The 16,641-nt window shown below is 36.5% G+C and overlaps 1 protein-coding gene across 3 annotated transcripts; it reads right to left on the reverse strand.

Annotated features, from left to right (window-relative positions):
• Positions 1-559: 559 nt before the first annotated feature.
• Positions 560-15,447, reverse strand: PTCD2 (pentatricopeptide repeat domain 2). 3 transcript variants are annotated; one of them, XM_017740699.1, is made up of 10 exons: positions 15,317-15,385; positions 13,680-13,780; positions 12,947-13,076; positions 12,047-12,164; positions 10,601-10,679; positions 9,387-9,478; positions 6,604-6,717; positions 5,095-5,169; positions 4,216-4,329; positions 560-2,843 (listed from the first exon to the last, which is right to left on the reverse strand). In XM_017740699.1, exons 2-10 carry the CDS (start codon positions 13,699-13,701, stop codon positions 2,619-2,621), a joined length of 969 nt encoding a protein of 322 aa, XP_017596188.1. In that variant the 5' UTR covers positions 13,702-13,780; positions 15,317-15,385; the 3' UTR covers positions 560-2,618. The 3 variants fall into 3 exon arrangements, with proteins under 3 accessions (XP_017596188.1, XP_017596189.1, XP_008636845.1); XM_017740700.1 differs by lacking the exon at positions 13,680-13,780 and having other exon boundaries at positions 560-2,379; positions 15,317-15,447; XM_008638623.2 differs by lacking the exon at positions 13,680-13,780 and having other exon boundaries at positions 15,317-15,445.
• Positions 15,448-16,641: the final 1,194 nt, after the last annotated feature.

Genomic DNA, 16,641 nt, shown 5'->3' on the forward strand with positions numbered 1-16,641 from the left:
ATGCAGCAAAACCCCTACGTCTGGGCTCCTGGTCTTGGGTGCTGGGATACCAGGAGTCAACACCACCTAAGTACACTCAACTAAGCACAAGAGTGAAGACTCATCAACACAAAAGCCAGTGTGCTTACAATCTTGATGCACCAGAAGATGAATCCATAAATTATCACCCAAATCCAAGATTACCCAAATAACAGCCTCTGGGACTTGCATGACACACATTAGACTTCATTGGAAATCAGCTGCATAAATATTAGAACTTGCTTATTTCTCCCAGCTTTTTTCCTAGGAGTAAATGTTACCAGTCTTCTAGAACACTTCTAGAGCAACACCCAATATTCTAATTTTAATTGTCTAAATTTTGTGTGTGCTTCTTTGAACCTCTTAATCTTGAGTCCCTGCTTTCCTCTTCTACTGAAGTACTGTTAGATATTTAAGTGCATCTCCTTTCCCTCTCAAGACAAAGATGTTATTTCTTTTAAAAAAATCAACTTAGTATTGTTACCTTGAGTAAATAAACCCCAAGAAAACAAGCAGTCAAGAGAACAAAGAACGGAAAACATCAGGTATATTGACAATTTTAATATAAGTTATGATTACTTCAGTTGCAGGTAGGATACAGCCTTAGTCAGGAACCTAAACAATTCTGATTAGAATGAACAAGCAAACATGCACAGTCCTAGGATGCAACAGCTTCTTGCAATTAACACAAATTTTAAAGTGCCAAGTAAGGAAATGAAACAGAACTGACTTCATGTATTTGCTATGTAAGGCTAAATCAGTCAAATTGTCTCTGATGGCCTTTAAAAATGTGGCATTTATACACTTTTAACACCAAACAGCTGTCCTGATTCTACCAGATGATATCAGACAGTTCTCTTGTCCATACAAACAGAGTGAACTGAATTCCTTAAAATTTTTTGCCACTAATCCTTGCCACACTGCAAACAGCCTTTACAAATCTCGTATCAAATTTATTTGTGGAGGAAAGATTGGGAACTTCTCAAGAGTCCACATACTACTGGAAATGTTGAAAGAATTTTCAACTAAGGGAAAATTATGTGTGGAATTACATACTACACAATATTACAGAAAAAGTAATAGCTGTGTTCTCAGACCAATGTATGTAATACTTTAGTCTACGCCACCAATCATAAAAAGGGTACATACAATGCACAAAAGTGTGATACACACTTCAAATTATTCTTCACTTACACTTGCATGAAATTCCATCTACTTTGTAACAGTGTTTGTACCTTTTACATATTAACAGAAATTGCGACAGAAATAAGTTATAGAGTTAGAGCTTCAGAAGGAAACATCCCACAGGCTGTAATCACATTTGTTTTGAAGCTGTGCTTCCCCATGGATGGGTTCTTGTTTCTTCAGTGTCTCACTGGCTTCAGTGATATAGATGCAGAGATTTATTCACAGAAAATACACTCTGAGTTCTGAAATTTGCTTGAGTGGGGCAGAGACAAAATAAAAGAAACAGAAGGCAGAAGAGAAATAATGCAGCCCAACTTACAGAGTACCAAGCTGAGTTCCACCCAGTCTTGTGCTCACAAGACCACCAAGTTCTCTTATCAACATGTTCATCACTTCACCTGCAAAGGCACCAAAGGCACAGGAATGCTAGTTAAGGTATACCTGTTTCCAATTCCTTCTATTCTGGATGCTGAATGAGTTCAGATTCTTGGGTATACAGGACTCACAGATACAAACAGCTTTTTATTGCTAGAACTAAGCACATTTGATCTAGAGTCATTAAAGCTGGGACAAAATGAAGCTTCTTTATGTTTTTTTTTCAATCAAAAAATACGGTCAACTATGCAGATGATGTAATTATAGCTAAAAACGTGATCATACTTGCTCTAAGAAACTTTGTAAGACTTAGTTGCAAATTTGCATCAAGATTTGCTTATCCTAGGAATCTTAATATTAGAAAAGTAGAAGGAAGCAATTTGTGAAGTCACTCACTCTGAGACTGACTTTCGATCAGGAATCTCCTTCAACTGAGAAAGCAACCACTTGGTTACCATGCTAATTCCCACAGCATTTCCATGATCCCAGTGGATATGAAAAAAACCCCACTAATATATTTCTTTAGAAGAAAAAGATGTTACAGTGAACACAATATGCTTACTTCGCTCTGATTCTCTTGAGATCTACAGACTTTGAACTAACAGTTCAAGCACTTCCACACTCTTTTATTTGGACTCTTGCCTGCCTCTATCCTTTCAGTCAGAACATTACATCTGATGAAGACCAAATTTTCTTCTCATGAACCACAGAAGTCAGGTCAGATACTCATACCACTTTGTTCACTTCCATCCATTCACTTCCAGAACATTTTGCACAGGAAAATCCTGATACAAGAGCCTAAGGAAAAAGTCAAACCTTCTATCACTCCAATTTCTGAACAACACACAAATACCCACTGTCACAGTTTGTTTTTAGCATCAAAATTGAAACACAGAAGCTTCATGATCAGTATTTAAAATGAAATTTTACACAAATAACTTAAAATTGCTCACTGTGGAAAAGGGGAAAAGACATTTCATTTGAACCTGGATTATAAAAGATGCTATCAGCAGTTCAGTTTGGCATCAAATACTGAACTATTCTAACAATAGATTTGACCAAAGTGGATTAGCAGCCTGATAGCCCAATTGCTTATGCTTTAAAAGCTTTGCAGTGGTCTTCTTTGAACTAGGAATCTGGAAAAGCATGTCTTCCAGTGTGCACATGGTTATCTGTCCTGAAGCTTGTAGTTTCGTATAAATATTTCCTAATTTGACAGAAAGGTCAGGGTTCTCTTCCATCTTTTCCCTGACTGTAGCCAGCTAAGGAAGAGAAAATGACAGATTGTTACAGTTCAGCAAGTGGAGATCTCATTCTACCACCACACTGAAGAAAAACAATAACTCATAGTAAAAAAAAAAAAAGTACACAGTGTAAGATAGGTGGCTAAGGCAATGACTCATGAGGATCTTGTGCAGAGTACATTATGCATCACCACAAAATGGTGGAAATGCACTGGTTATCTATTAGAGAGAGTTTATTGGATTTAAAACTTCCTCAAAGTTGTACAATCCTATTTTAAGTCCTAGTACAAACAAACACATTTATTTTCTATTTAAATCCAGGAAATGTGATTGCTTCCCGGAATCCACTTTCCAGATCAGCAAAATTTGTATTATTATTAAATATCTTTGTAAATGTACAGTACAAATCAGTAAAATTCAGGCTACAGAAGACTGAGAAGTTCTGTATGCCAAACATAAGAGTATGAGCTGAAGTGTTAAGTAAATCCCTTAAAAAATATTACTATCAATAAAATTCTGTGGAAGCGGACTGTTAGGACTAATGCTTAATCATCTTTTGGTAGCTAAAAATTTCCCAAAGTCAAAATACAACACTAACACATGCAACATTTATTGCAATGACTTTACAAAACTAAAGGCTGCTTAAACAATTTCTTTTCGACATAGCAGCTAATATATATGGGCTATGTTTTGAAAACTTGGCTCCCCCCTTCTCCTAATGTTTATTATTTTGCAAAACAGTTATTAATTTTGTTTACAAAAATTAAAAGCAGCAGGGAAAGACTAAGTATTTATTTAATAACACAGTCTTAAATGTCTTATTCTGTAGGCACATCCAAAATGAATATGCTAAATAAGCTTCAGGAAAAGCAGCAGCAATGCTGACAAACTGAGAGGGGCTACATATGTGCTCTGAAGGAAGCCTTCTTATTGATCAAGACTGTAAAAGCTAGTTTTCACAGTAAAATATAGTTAAATAGCAAAAGCTACAGTTTCCTATATCACTCTTCCCCATATAGCATCATAGGTCTTTCATATATTACCAACTTAACAATATCACTGTTACCAGAAACTTTATTCTCATTTCATATGAAATGAAAATAACATAGGAGGCAAGGGATTAAATTATTTAATGCCAATAGGGAAAGTGTCATCTACATTCAGATGAAATAAGAGCTTCTAGAAGCAAGATCCACAATAAAAAATGAAGCGAACAGCTAAGTGTTTCGTTCAACAGCAGAGGAAGCCAGCCAGCTGCTTTGGCATCGGAATGCATCAGAACCCAAAAAACTACAGCACAGTGAAGTTAGGCACCTGAAGTTCTGAAGGTTAACCATCATTATCATGGCTCAGCCCAGTACCATGAACATTCTCATCACTGCATACTTACCACCTGCTCAGAAAACTCAGTTTTTTTCACAAAGGGAGGAATATCTACTTCCACTGCTGCCTCTAACGTATTTATTACTTCTTTTAGCAAACCAGATCTGAGCTGGACAAGAACCTTAAAAATAAAATAAAAACACACCACACAAATAGCACGTATCATAAGAATGCAATCTTTTTTTTAAAATGGTTGAGGAAGACAGGAAGCAAAGCAGGACAAAATACATATCCAGACGGTGCACTAAGAAAAATCCATTCATTGCAAAGAAAGTGACAGAATAATCAATTTCCTCAAATATTTCAGGTTTTTTAACAGCTGGGACCTGGAAACGAAGGGTGAGGCTTGAGGCAGAGCTCCTCTGACGAAGCTGCATTACCTGCTCTTGAATAAAGTGCATTTTACCATAGTTTAGAGAGGTCACTTACATGGCACATGCAGACTTTCTCTCGGATTGTAGACTGTGCAAGTGAACAAAAAAATTGTTGTACGTACATGTGTGGATAATGTTTGTAGGGCTGAAGGAGGTCTGAAGTGGGCAGAGCATTTACTTGGAGCTGGGTTTTTTAAATCTTTTGGAGCTAGAAAGAACAAATCATAACTAGAAATTGTTTAGGGGTCTATGCTCACAGATGTAGGATTTGTCTACTTTACATTCCCACCTACGGTAGGAAGTGATTTTAAAAAATGGGTGGAGGTTGTTAACTGTTCAGAATGTAAGTCATCCAACTGATAGAAATTGTCTGTTGGCTCAAAAAAAAAATCTCAGCAACACCACCAACACAGGCCTCTGCTAGTAACAGGCTGGTCTGTTACTTTGCACTTGGAGTTTTTGGCCAGTATAGCATACTCTGCAAGATTTTAATACAAGGCAAGCATACTTACTTTAAGATTATTGTATAGTTTGTTCTCTGTTCTCATTATCTGGGAACAATAAAATTTGGCTTGTGGTACATCATTCTGGGAAGGAATAATAAATAATAATAAAAAAGTCATACACATGCCAAAACCTTGCACAATAAAAGTTCAAGAAAAACAAAAGTCCTTCACAATTTTTCAATAAATCACAAAGCATCATCTAGAACCCCTTTACCAAGACCCATAGACACCAAACAGCACCCAGCCTGAAAAAGGAATACCCCATGCTGGAGTTCCCATGTCATCTGGCTCTTTAGTACAGTGTGTCTGTCACATGTAACCAACATTGAGTACGAGATCACCTAAAAGATGGAAGGTCTACACACATGCTGAGTTCAACACATGTCAGAGTAATGAAGTGCCGCATACGTTACTGTGGATATTTATCCTGCCTGGCCCCTCTAACCTTTTGGACATACACATTTACAGTACTGTATCTATGTCATCAATTAATTTGTATAGACAGTAAATGTTACACTGACATTTACTAGACCAAGCAATGTTACTTGCGATTAAGAAACACCTTACAGCAAGAAGTACTGTCAAAAAGTATTCTGCTTAAGGAACAATTAAAGGTAATGTGGAGCATTACTCCATTTGCAAAAAAAGAATTTCACCATGCCATTGTGCACATGAATAAATTTACTTCAATGATGCTATTGTTCAGTGTCTCCATTCACAGAGACAGAGCAAAAAAGACCACACAGTGCATAAGAAACTTCTAACGATTCTACTCCATTCATTCAAATTTGTGAATAAGATCAAATCTACAGCCCTTCCAGTGTCTCTGACCTCTGTTTTAACATGAAACAGAGAAGGTTCAGGACATACTCAACCTGTACACACAAATTAATGGCAGAGGAAATGCAAACTTTATTCCAAACTTTAGAATTTCCTAATTATTAGTCTCCTGCTCCATTTTTCACCCTGTGCTGCCTCAGAGCCTTTTCATATCAGTACTTAGGCATATGAGGTATAGGAAAACCTCCACAGGCAGAAGGAGACAGTCCACCTCCCAGGCAGTAGGGAAATACACATCAAAGCCTTTGAGACTGCCTCCCAAGACAAACATTTTAAAGAGATGATTGTGCAAATATTTTAGATTATAATTTTAATTCTATTTAAAGGAAATCACCACTAAATAGCAGTATCTGCAGGATACTAGATGTTGACATCTAACCTGTTGACCTAACTCTGTAATTTTTTAATATTCTAGATGGTATTGTCACCAGCACAAAATATGTGTGCATTAGACTCAAGACACATGTTTAGATTTAAGAACTTCCATATTCAATTTGTGTGAGCATTGTCTATAATCCTATTGTTCCAATAATCCCTAAAAGTTCCAATACTTGAAGTTATTACATTGTGTCTCCTCCATGTTAGCTTCCTTTCACTATCTGTCTATAAAAAAAGTAAAGAGTATCTCTCTCCCTATAGAGACCCAGGCACAACCGAAAACAAAAGAGACTGCACCTGCTTGAGAGCAGTTGCCATCGCAAAGCAGTATGCTCTCAGTGGTAACGTGTCACCTTTTAGCTGTGCTTCTTCAAGCAGTCTCATAGAGATTTTGGAAGACTCCAGGTTGCCCTGCATAGAAATATCAGAGGAAGTTGTGCTTGTTATTCTGGTTACCTGAAAGGACTGTAAGCACCTGCAATCACATTCAGAAGGTATTCAGAAGTCAACACACTGTGCTATCACAAAGGCAATATGTATCTGAACCCAGATATAAGCAGATTCTGAGCAGCACTTTTTGAGAAACACAACATCAAAATATGGTATTTAAAGTGACAGAGGTCACAGGAGGGTAAAAATAACTTCTATTACTTTAACAACTACACCTCACCCTAACTACTTGGGCTACTGCAACTGATGAAACAGCCCCAGCAGTATCCTAAACAAACAGACATTTTCATTTTCACTTTCAAATAATTTCCAAATCAGGAAGGAAGATTAATTTTTGTCATTACTTTATTCTGAAAGCTACATTAGATAGTTACTGAAAATCAACATTTTCTAAGCACTGAACTATTCAGTACCACTAACTAAAGAAATCTGGGTATGTGTGAATTTGAACATTTAGCCATTTTTAGCCTCTCTTAAGGATTAATTTTTGAAAAATGCTGAAAAAAGTATATATTCTAATATGACAGCTTAGACATTCACCTTTTTCCAACACAGAAAGCTTTCATTATTGTTGGGAATTTTCAACAGTTGATAGTAAAAGGCAATGAATTTATCGGTGAATTTATCAAACCATCAACTCTCCAAACCAGTGCTGCTCATACTGGAAATTATGAGTGGAACTGACTGGACCCCAAACAAAATAGTATCTGCCAAACTTAAAAGCTGGCAGCTGGAAGGTTTTGTAACAACTGGTACCACCAATGTGTGTAAGAGTCCTCAGACCTGGTGTTGATTTCTGTTCCTATTCAAAGTGTCAGTCCTGCAAAATATTGTTTAAAATACATTCCTTAAAAATTTAGAAATATTTTGACCACCAGAATATTGATTATTATTACATAAATACTTTTTTTATCATCAAAAGGCCTATAGCTCTTTCCTGCACCAAAAGAAAGACAATCTGTTACCTCTGAGTATGGCAGTGCATCAGTGATTTAAACCACCCCAGAAGTGTTTTAGAGTTGACCTTAAAAATACCTCTGTACAAAGATTAAACATTAATTCCTTTGTTTATCTACTGGAAATAATCTGAGCTTTAAGCCTTGTACTTTTTTTTTTACTTGGTCTCTGGCAAGGTTATTCTAAAGAACCAAGAACGGTAAAAATCCAGTAAAGCTTTTAATGATACCAGTACCATTATTTCTATTATTTGAGTAGTGCATCTTGAAGATACTTCAAGGTTTTTTGCTGACATTTCTTATCTTGCATCATGAGAAAAAGAAAATTTGAACTTCATGTTTTCTCCTCCTCCTAACAGATGAATCAACAGATTAAGCTTTTAAAAGAGCTCCACCTAATCCTCTTTAGTGCATAAAGGGTTCCTACAGCTTATTTGCTCATTGACAGTATTTTATCCACAAATTTATTGTGACTATTCAACCAACCAGGCGACAGTGCAGAACCATTTCCCCTCTCTTTTTATCAATAATAATAATGGGCTGGACTGTCTATTGAAAATATATGTAGGGACAGAAGTAACAGATGCCTCAGGAAACTATTCCTGTTGCATGTGCCTTGGATCCCAGCCTTCTAACTGCAGGCCATGTTAAAAAAACTTGAAAAAATTTTAGAAAAGAAGCTACAGCAGACCTAAAGGCAGCTTAATTCATTAGAACTGAGAATTTTAGAAAAACCACGCAAACTACTGCTGAGGTACCATTTTAGGCTAGCTCCTTTTTATCACATAACACTCAGTTTCATTGTATGTTAACTGAGAAACCTGAGGAAGTTTAGTCCAGTGGTACAATTTTTTCCTCAGCTAGTGGAAAAGATGATGACAGGGAAGAAGACTTTCCAAATGAGTTTGGGAAGGGTTCATGTTCAAACTTCAGATTGCGGAACTGACTCAAATCTGGAGAGGAAGATCAAAATAAAAGTTTTGGGATCTCACTTTGCTATGGAAGGGAAACAGTTCTAAGGAAACACTCATAGAACTGATGTATTCTGGTTTCTTACCATGCTTGTGCTCCTTTTCTTTCAGCTAAAAATACAGGTAAGCTCAAGGGGCTGCCTGTCTATCTGAAGGCATTCATTTATGTTTCTTTTCTCCCCCCAGCTGTCCAGTTTCATCAGACATGTAGGGAACAATTACCACTGACAACCCTATTCCTTGTCAAATTTGTGTACAATTAAAATGGTTCAAGACTGCTTGTTGGGGGAGGGGAGAAATGGATAGGGGATGTCTGGCAAACAGAAAATATCATGTATATGCCTTAAGGAAATGAGACTATAAAACCAATACTGAGGCTGAAGCACAGAGTATTGTCTGAAGAGATGCAAAAATCACACAGAAAGAATACTCTAAGGTAATCAAAGGCTGTACTAAAAGAATTTGCTCCTTAATGCTTATGTCCATGCAACATTTTGGAGATTTGCTTTGTGACATTAGTTTATATGGGAAACTATATATGTGCACCATATCACATATCATGAAGCACCTCAGGACTCAAATACATTTAAAATACTTGCACGAGATACGAAAGCATGATAGGGAACATACAGAAATTTTAAAATCAAAAAAAAGCAAGAGATAGAAAAGGCATTTCAAAAACTTTTTCATTCATAATACTTACCAGTTTATAGCATATTGCAAATGCAAGAAGATAGGTTTCTTTGTTGAAAGGTATACCTTGATTTTTCATTTCTACCAGAACTTCCAAAGCACCTATCAAAAATATATTACTGTTACTCACTTCATAAATTTAAGACTCATAATTGAAAAGAAGAAACAATTCAATGAGATATGAGTTCGATAAGTTTATTTGAAAATACGAATGTAAACTGAAATCTGTCATTCGAAAAATTCAAAAAGAGTAACTCAGGGTCAGTTGGATCTTTCAATTTAGCAAGGAGGTTTTCAGTTTACACTAGCACATGGCCTTACTTTTCTATATTCTTATATGAAAATCTAAAACTAAATTCTGTATACTTGACAAAGACACCCTCATTCTTCCTAACTGCCCAGAAAACTTCCACCACTGTAAGTAAACTACGTAGCATCTCCTCATTAACTCACATGGTCCATTTCACAATGCTGCATTTAGGTGCTGATCTAGGTTTTTCTTACAGTGGCTCGGTCTCAACTTTTAGGACAACTGCTGAACTTAAATTTGCCAAATGTCAAGAGACCAACCACTATGAGTTCAACAAATATCAAAAAGGATTTGCTTGAAAAGCTTTAAGGTTTTCTCATGGAAAGTCTTTTAAATTAGGTCAGATTATTCCTCCTTTAAGTTAGGTCAGATTATCTTCACAAAGGGCCAAACTGATTTGAAGCATTGGACTTCTACATTGCAGTAGCCACTCTGCATGAGGACACAAGTAAATCAAACCAAGAGAAGAGTATGGTCTGGTTTTGGACAAAAGGTACACTTCCTTGCTCTGACACAAATGCGGAATGGCGAAAAAATTGTTCAGAAACTTACCATTCCAAAACAAAATGCTATGGGAAATTACAAAGCAAAGAGAAGTAACACTTCAGCGAAGCGGGTTTGGGGAACAAGCAGGTTTGGGGAACAAGCTCTCTGAGATAACAACAGTTCTGTGCAACTTGAATGACAAAAAGTCTGTGGGAAGTATGAAAAATAGACCCTTCCATTTTTATTACACACTATAGTGCAACTCCTTCACACCTACAGCTATTTACATGATGTTTGGCTATCTAAAATCATAGCCATACAGCAAATATATACATATACATATACACCCCCCCCAACCACACACCCACCACTTACAGTGAGAAGCATCCTCCCCAAAATTTATTTGCCTTAGCAAATATAGTACTTACTTTCAAAATGGCCCTTTTTAAACAACATAGTCATCAAAATATGGAATGATGTACTGTCTGAGAAAAAACCATGCAAATTCTGGAGAGGAAATAGAACAAGCATTAAAAAAGTCAGGAAAGTGAACAATCTTACTGTGCACAGTATTTAGCAGGTCTTCCTACTGGAATAAGTCTCACTTTACAAGTTCAACATTCAACTCTCTGGGCTCCCTGACTGACTGTCCCTCTGTCAAATGATGTCTAAAATACCAGTGGCTCATTATGGTTGAAAGCTCACTAAAATGAAACACAAATTTCCCAAAGAGTCCCGCTACCATTTTTTTTTAATGACCTCTAAGTCAGTGCAAGCAGAAGTCACTGACAGCTTGTAGCTGATGAACAGTATCTTTGGCCTAAAGTACCACCACCATGAAATTGAACATGTTTTTTGCTATTCACTATATCACATGATCAGCACAAGACCTTGAGTGATGATGGCAAGACTAGCAGGAGAGAGAGGAACTAAATTTTATGTTTCACTTCAACTACACTGTATGTTGGGAATAGACCAATAAAATGTCAGAGGTATTGTGTTTCTGCAGCAGAATCTGGAGAAGTGTTACTGTACCTTACTATCCACCATTTACTATGGTCCTGTAAGTACAGCAGTTCCTGTCTTAATGACACAGATCTCAATTAAAAAAAAACCAAACCAAAATAGAAACTACATAGGCTCTTTCTTACACACACCTAACTTAAGAATAGTAGCAAGACTTCTCCTGTTTCTGGCTAGACATATCTCATGCCTTACTGAATTAATATCAGCAAGATTTTCACTGGCTGCCAGAAATTTTTGAAGTCACAACATTATTGCACACACTGGACCTGATTATTATCTTGCCATATAGCAGACACAGAATTTTAGAGATGTTCAGAAACAAGTCCTTTAGTTTCTTCAGCGCTAAAATGGCCAAGTTCCTGAGCTGATGAGTATCATACCACCCCTACAGGGTTCAGAGAGAGACTGAAGTACAGAGCAACACAGTGAAATCTGTGGGTGCAAGTGACCCAAGGGATTTCAGAGGACTACTACAGAAAAACTCACAAGTGATCATTTCCAAGAATGATTTAATGCAACATAAGATGCAGGAAAACATGCACTAGCTGTTTTCATTTAAGCAATTATTTCTTCATCAATACTTTTTATTCAATTTTTATTTAAATTATGAAATCATACAGGAATAAAATAAAGTTACCAGTCAAACTAAGATCTAATTTCCTTTTAATTACTGTTTTAAAATAAAAGCCACGTAATCTGCATATCTACATTAATGTCATAGACATCCTTGTTAAGGCAACACACCTTCAAATCTATGAGCGCATGCAAGGCTCATGTGTAGCATACCATTACTCATAATTGACTAATAATAGTAACAACAATATTGTCAGTATATATAGGGGAATTACCTGATCTTTGATAAGTTCTACTGCAGGTCTTTCAAGGTCTAGCTCATAACACAGCCTCATAAAGAGCGGCCCAAATTTAAAATTATGTAAGGTAGTGATTCCATTCTGTTCATGGTACCTATGGGAAAGATTAAAAAGTTAATCACACAGGGCATGGAATTTGCCAAGGGAGAACAGCTTTAAATAGAGAGCAAGATCTGTAGGTGCAATGACAGAAGCACACTTTCCTATCTGCACCAGCCAAAGATATATAGATAACAGGAAATTAATTCTAAGGAAAATTACTGTTTTGATCAAACTAATAAATTAACTAGTAATAAATAATCTCTTCTATTACCAATAAAGTAACCTTCATTGGATAAATAATAGAATGGGTCTCTGCCTTGAAAATTCCAAGCTACTTTACCTTCTATTCATGGAACAATAGCAAAGGAAGTTGCAGCAGTTTATTTTAGCAGCAGCAGCTGCTAAAACACCTCAACAAAAAGATAAAGCATTTCACTTTTTTCTTTATAGGCCCTATATTGTACTTGCTGGGAAAGTTTTCACTCACAAAACCTCCTGCTATTGAGTACTGGCTGCAGGACAGGCTATGACCAGGTGTGTCTTGGCTGGAAATGCCTCTGAACACCTCTGCCTTGCAGCTGTGGGATAATTTTTCTCTGTGGTTCACCACACAGTAGGACACCACTTTGCTCCCATAGCTTAACTCTCCTTTGACTTAAGAGTCTAGAGGGTTGGAAGATCCAAAGTATTTAAATAAAAATACAGCCTTAAAGGATTAACTATGCATATTGCAACTGAATTAGGGCAAGACCTCAACTGCAGATATAACCTGGGATGATCTAATAAAAGCAAAATAAAGACAGAAAAGAGTGTTACCTGGATTGTTAAAAATACCTGTAAATAACTTTTCTGGCTAGTTCCACATCAGATGAAGTCTGACATAAATGCAGCAAATTTTTTAATTCATTTCTGAGAATTATTCCATTTTTGTTTAGTTTTTCTTTAATATTTTTAAAATATTGATCTGAAAATAAAACGCATTACAGCATCAGTCTATAGACAATTCCATTACCTGAGTTACATACTTGATACCTGAAACATGGAGACTCAATGAAGCAGAACTCTTGTTTTTTCACCAAGAAAACTGCATAAAACTTCTTACAGACCAGCATGCCATTGTGTCCCCATAAAGACATGTCAGAAAACCAAGAAGATGCTTACTGTGAATTTAATTTCACCGTGTTATGGAGCATATCAGGGTAATGCAAAAGTTTTAACAAGTAACAGAGTTTTGTGACATTTTATGTTCTTTTTCTAAAAAGCAAGCAAACAAACAAAACCATTTCCACTCAGCATTCAAATGACTGTAAGAACTTCTGCTCAATACTGTTCATACAGAAGACTTAAATTCCTTTACAGGTGATGAACGCATAAAGACTTTCATACATAATCTACGTATTTCTTTAAATAGCTATAAACTTAGAGTTGCTACCCTTCTGCCCCAAAAAAGAGGGTTCTCTATCTAGCACATTTTCCTGTGACAAAGCAAGCACAAAGACCAGTCCTTCAGTTGGTAATTTCAAGCCTCTGACTCAGACATATGCAAGGTTAAAATCACATATACTACCTGGCAGCTCCATTCCTCTCATGGTGCTGCCCCCATCTTGGGCAGGGAAGTGAACTTTTTTGTAGCAGTTGCTGGGTCACTGCTGTTCCCAAGCTAGTAACCTACACAAGAGGTGCAAAGTAGGCATCCCAGAGAACAATGTGTGCAGTTACTTAATACAAATCTGTCACTACATGCAAATACAAGTCCTTACTCAAGACTGAGGTGCAGAGTTGAACCCTGCAAAGTCAGAAGAATGCATACAAGTACGCATATATAATGGCTGGGATGTGTTCAAAGGTGTGCAGAAATTTCAAAAATATTTGGGATCTGAACTGTATTTACATTATTCTAGCTAAATGTATAAGTGCTGTAGCTAATAGTATAACTATTGTAGTTAATATTTACCTTATAACAAAAATAATAGCTATTATATATTCTGTGTAACAGTTATTGCTGCTTTTCCCACTTCTAAATCAAGTTTATTACGAGCCCTAATTATTTCTTTTCATTTTTCAGGTATAACATTAAACACTCAATACAAAAACCACACACACATATGCACAAATAGGTGCTTGGAACAATGTTTTCATTAGTTTTCAGAGGATCCAGTCTGCATGAAACCAGAAGGTCAACTGTGAACTATAAAGCAAAATATTTGGCTTCTACTAACCTGCTTTAGCAAGAATGATTGACCCACAGCAGTAAATTCAACATTTCTCAAGTACAGGATGAATAAAATACAGTGTATCATCATCACAGCAAAATGTAACGATATTATGACTTACAACTGCACAATTTAAATTCTACTTAATATAGAAAAACCATCAGGATGACTTTACTTCCCTCTCTGTCCCAGAAGAGTAGTTGATATAAAACTAGGTTTGATTATTTGTCTCTTCTTGCCTTAAAATTAACTACAACCTTTGCAACCGTTGTCAATTTGTATCACCAGCACATCCACACATGATAAACCAGGAGTTTTACCTAGCTTTTCTGAAATAATAAGGGCGGCTTTATGTTTATGATTCTTAAAGAAAGGAATTTGTATACATTTAAAGTAGCTTGACAAAATCAGAAAAAATTCACTGATCCTGCTCCTACATGAATTTGGAAAACCTGAATTTGTTTTCCATATTCTGAGTATCATATATCATCTGGAATCGGGTGTACAACTGAGAACTCCCATTAGGCAAAAGAAAAAAATCTAAAAAAAATGCTAAAAAAATGTATGGAGCAAATTAAAAAAAAAAATACTGTGATAGCCCTTTTCTGAATAGTTAAGCAACTATTTAGCTTTGTCTTAACAGTTTTCTGTGATGATATTATAATTGAAGCAAGATTTGTAGACAGAAACAGTTCTTTTTATAAGACTATCTAAAAAAGTTGGGAAAGAGAGGGCACAAACATTTCAGAACTTATGTGAATACCTTGCATACATCAAAGCATGTCTATACATATTCTCAACACAGCATAACTAATACAGTTTCATTCTACAAAGCCTCAGATCTTCCAAAAATGTTAACTACAAAAAATTTGCAAGAGGAAGACATAAATTGTTTCTTTGAATGGGGTCAGTTGTGTCATATTTTTATGACTTTGACTGTTTGTTTCCTAAGACTCATGCTAAAATGGTGACTATGAATTAAATGCTATACCTTTATTGCCATGAAGTTCATTTCTAATTTCCACTTTCATCTGCTGAAATTCTTGTAACTTTATATCTTCTTCTGTTAGCAGATACCGTTTCCCTGCCATAAGAAAAAAAGAGGAAGGCTCAGTTTTATCTTGCACCGTGATTTAATAATACTGAACCTTGCATTTATGAATTACAATTGTGTGATGACAGACCATTGAGATATGACACTAAAAAGCAGACTGCAAAAACTGCAGTTGCTCACATCACTGACAAAAGAACCCAAATAATACGTCACAGCTTTCCAGAGCTTATGTGTACAGGAATGAAGAAGTATCTAGTTATTGGATGTGCAAAAGAAAAACTAGAGGCTACATTCCTCTCCACTGAGCCAAGGTACAAGAGGATTCTGCACAAGATTCCTGCCCCCGCCTCCCCCCAGACCCCTTTATCCTTTTATAAGGATTTGCCTTGTTTTCCTCTGTTTTCCACAATTCACTACCGGCACAACTTGCTCACCCCACAAGTGCTGTCCTTGCTACTATAAAAGGAATCATTCTGGAAGCTCCAAATGCAGTAGGAAGACACAAACAGCCTATTTTTAAAAAACAACAAGCCTGTTACTTGGATTGTAGTACCACTTGGGAGACCTAGTGAAGTTCTGCTGCAGTACAGACATCAGAGGTTAAGACAGTCACTGAGTCTAGAGCGTCAAAATTAACTTTGGGTGCTAACCTTAACTGTACTGTGTTGCAAGCTGCTTTAAAACAAGAATCATGCAAAAGCTATTTGACAAGTTTTTGCTGTCACAAAACCAGGTGTCCAGTAGATTTTTATTTGCAACTACAGACTTTGTAACAGAGAGCCACAGTAACAGCTGACACTGTTACAATCTAATATTTTAAGGTTTTGGCTTATAAAGACTATTCTAACCACTAAAGGACAAGAGCAAGTATTGACCTGAGTTATGTTGTTTATTCTCATTCTGCATATGCCTAGGAAAACGTAACTGGCCATTTAAATAAAAACACTTGTTTGCTATGCAAGTGAAGCATGATAATGACACACTTCATAAAACCAGAAGAAAAAAATCCATTAAACGGCACATTTATCCATTAAATTTAATTGAAGCCGTTCCAGTGGGTAAACAAATACATTTTATTCAGCATGAAATTGACCTGTATTACACTGCCATTTCCTTTCCACCGACCTCGGCTGGTCTAGCAGTGAAAGACCATCCCTGTCTTGGGCCTCTCCAAAGCTGGTGCAGGAATCATGCTGGCCTGGGGTGGGGATAGCGCACCACACATCATGGACACTCAGTGGTCACACGGTGTCAACAGAGAG

The sequence above is a fragment of the Corvus brachyrhynchos genome, unplaced genomic scaffold (genome assembly GCF_000691975.1).
Source record: "Corvus brachyrhynchos isolate BGI_N302 unplaced genomic scaffold, ASM69197v1 scaffold467, whole genome shotgun sequence".
NCBI classification, from domain to species: Eukaryota; Metazoa; Chordata; class Aves; order Passeriformes; family Corvidae; genus Corvus; species Corvus brachyrhynchos.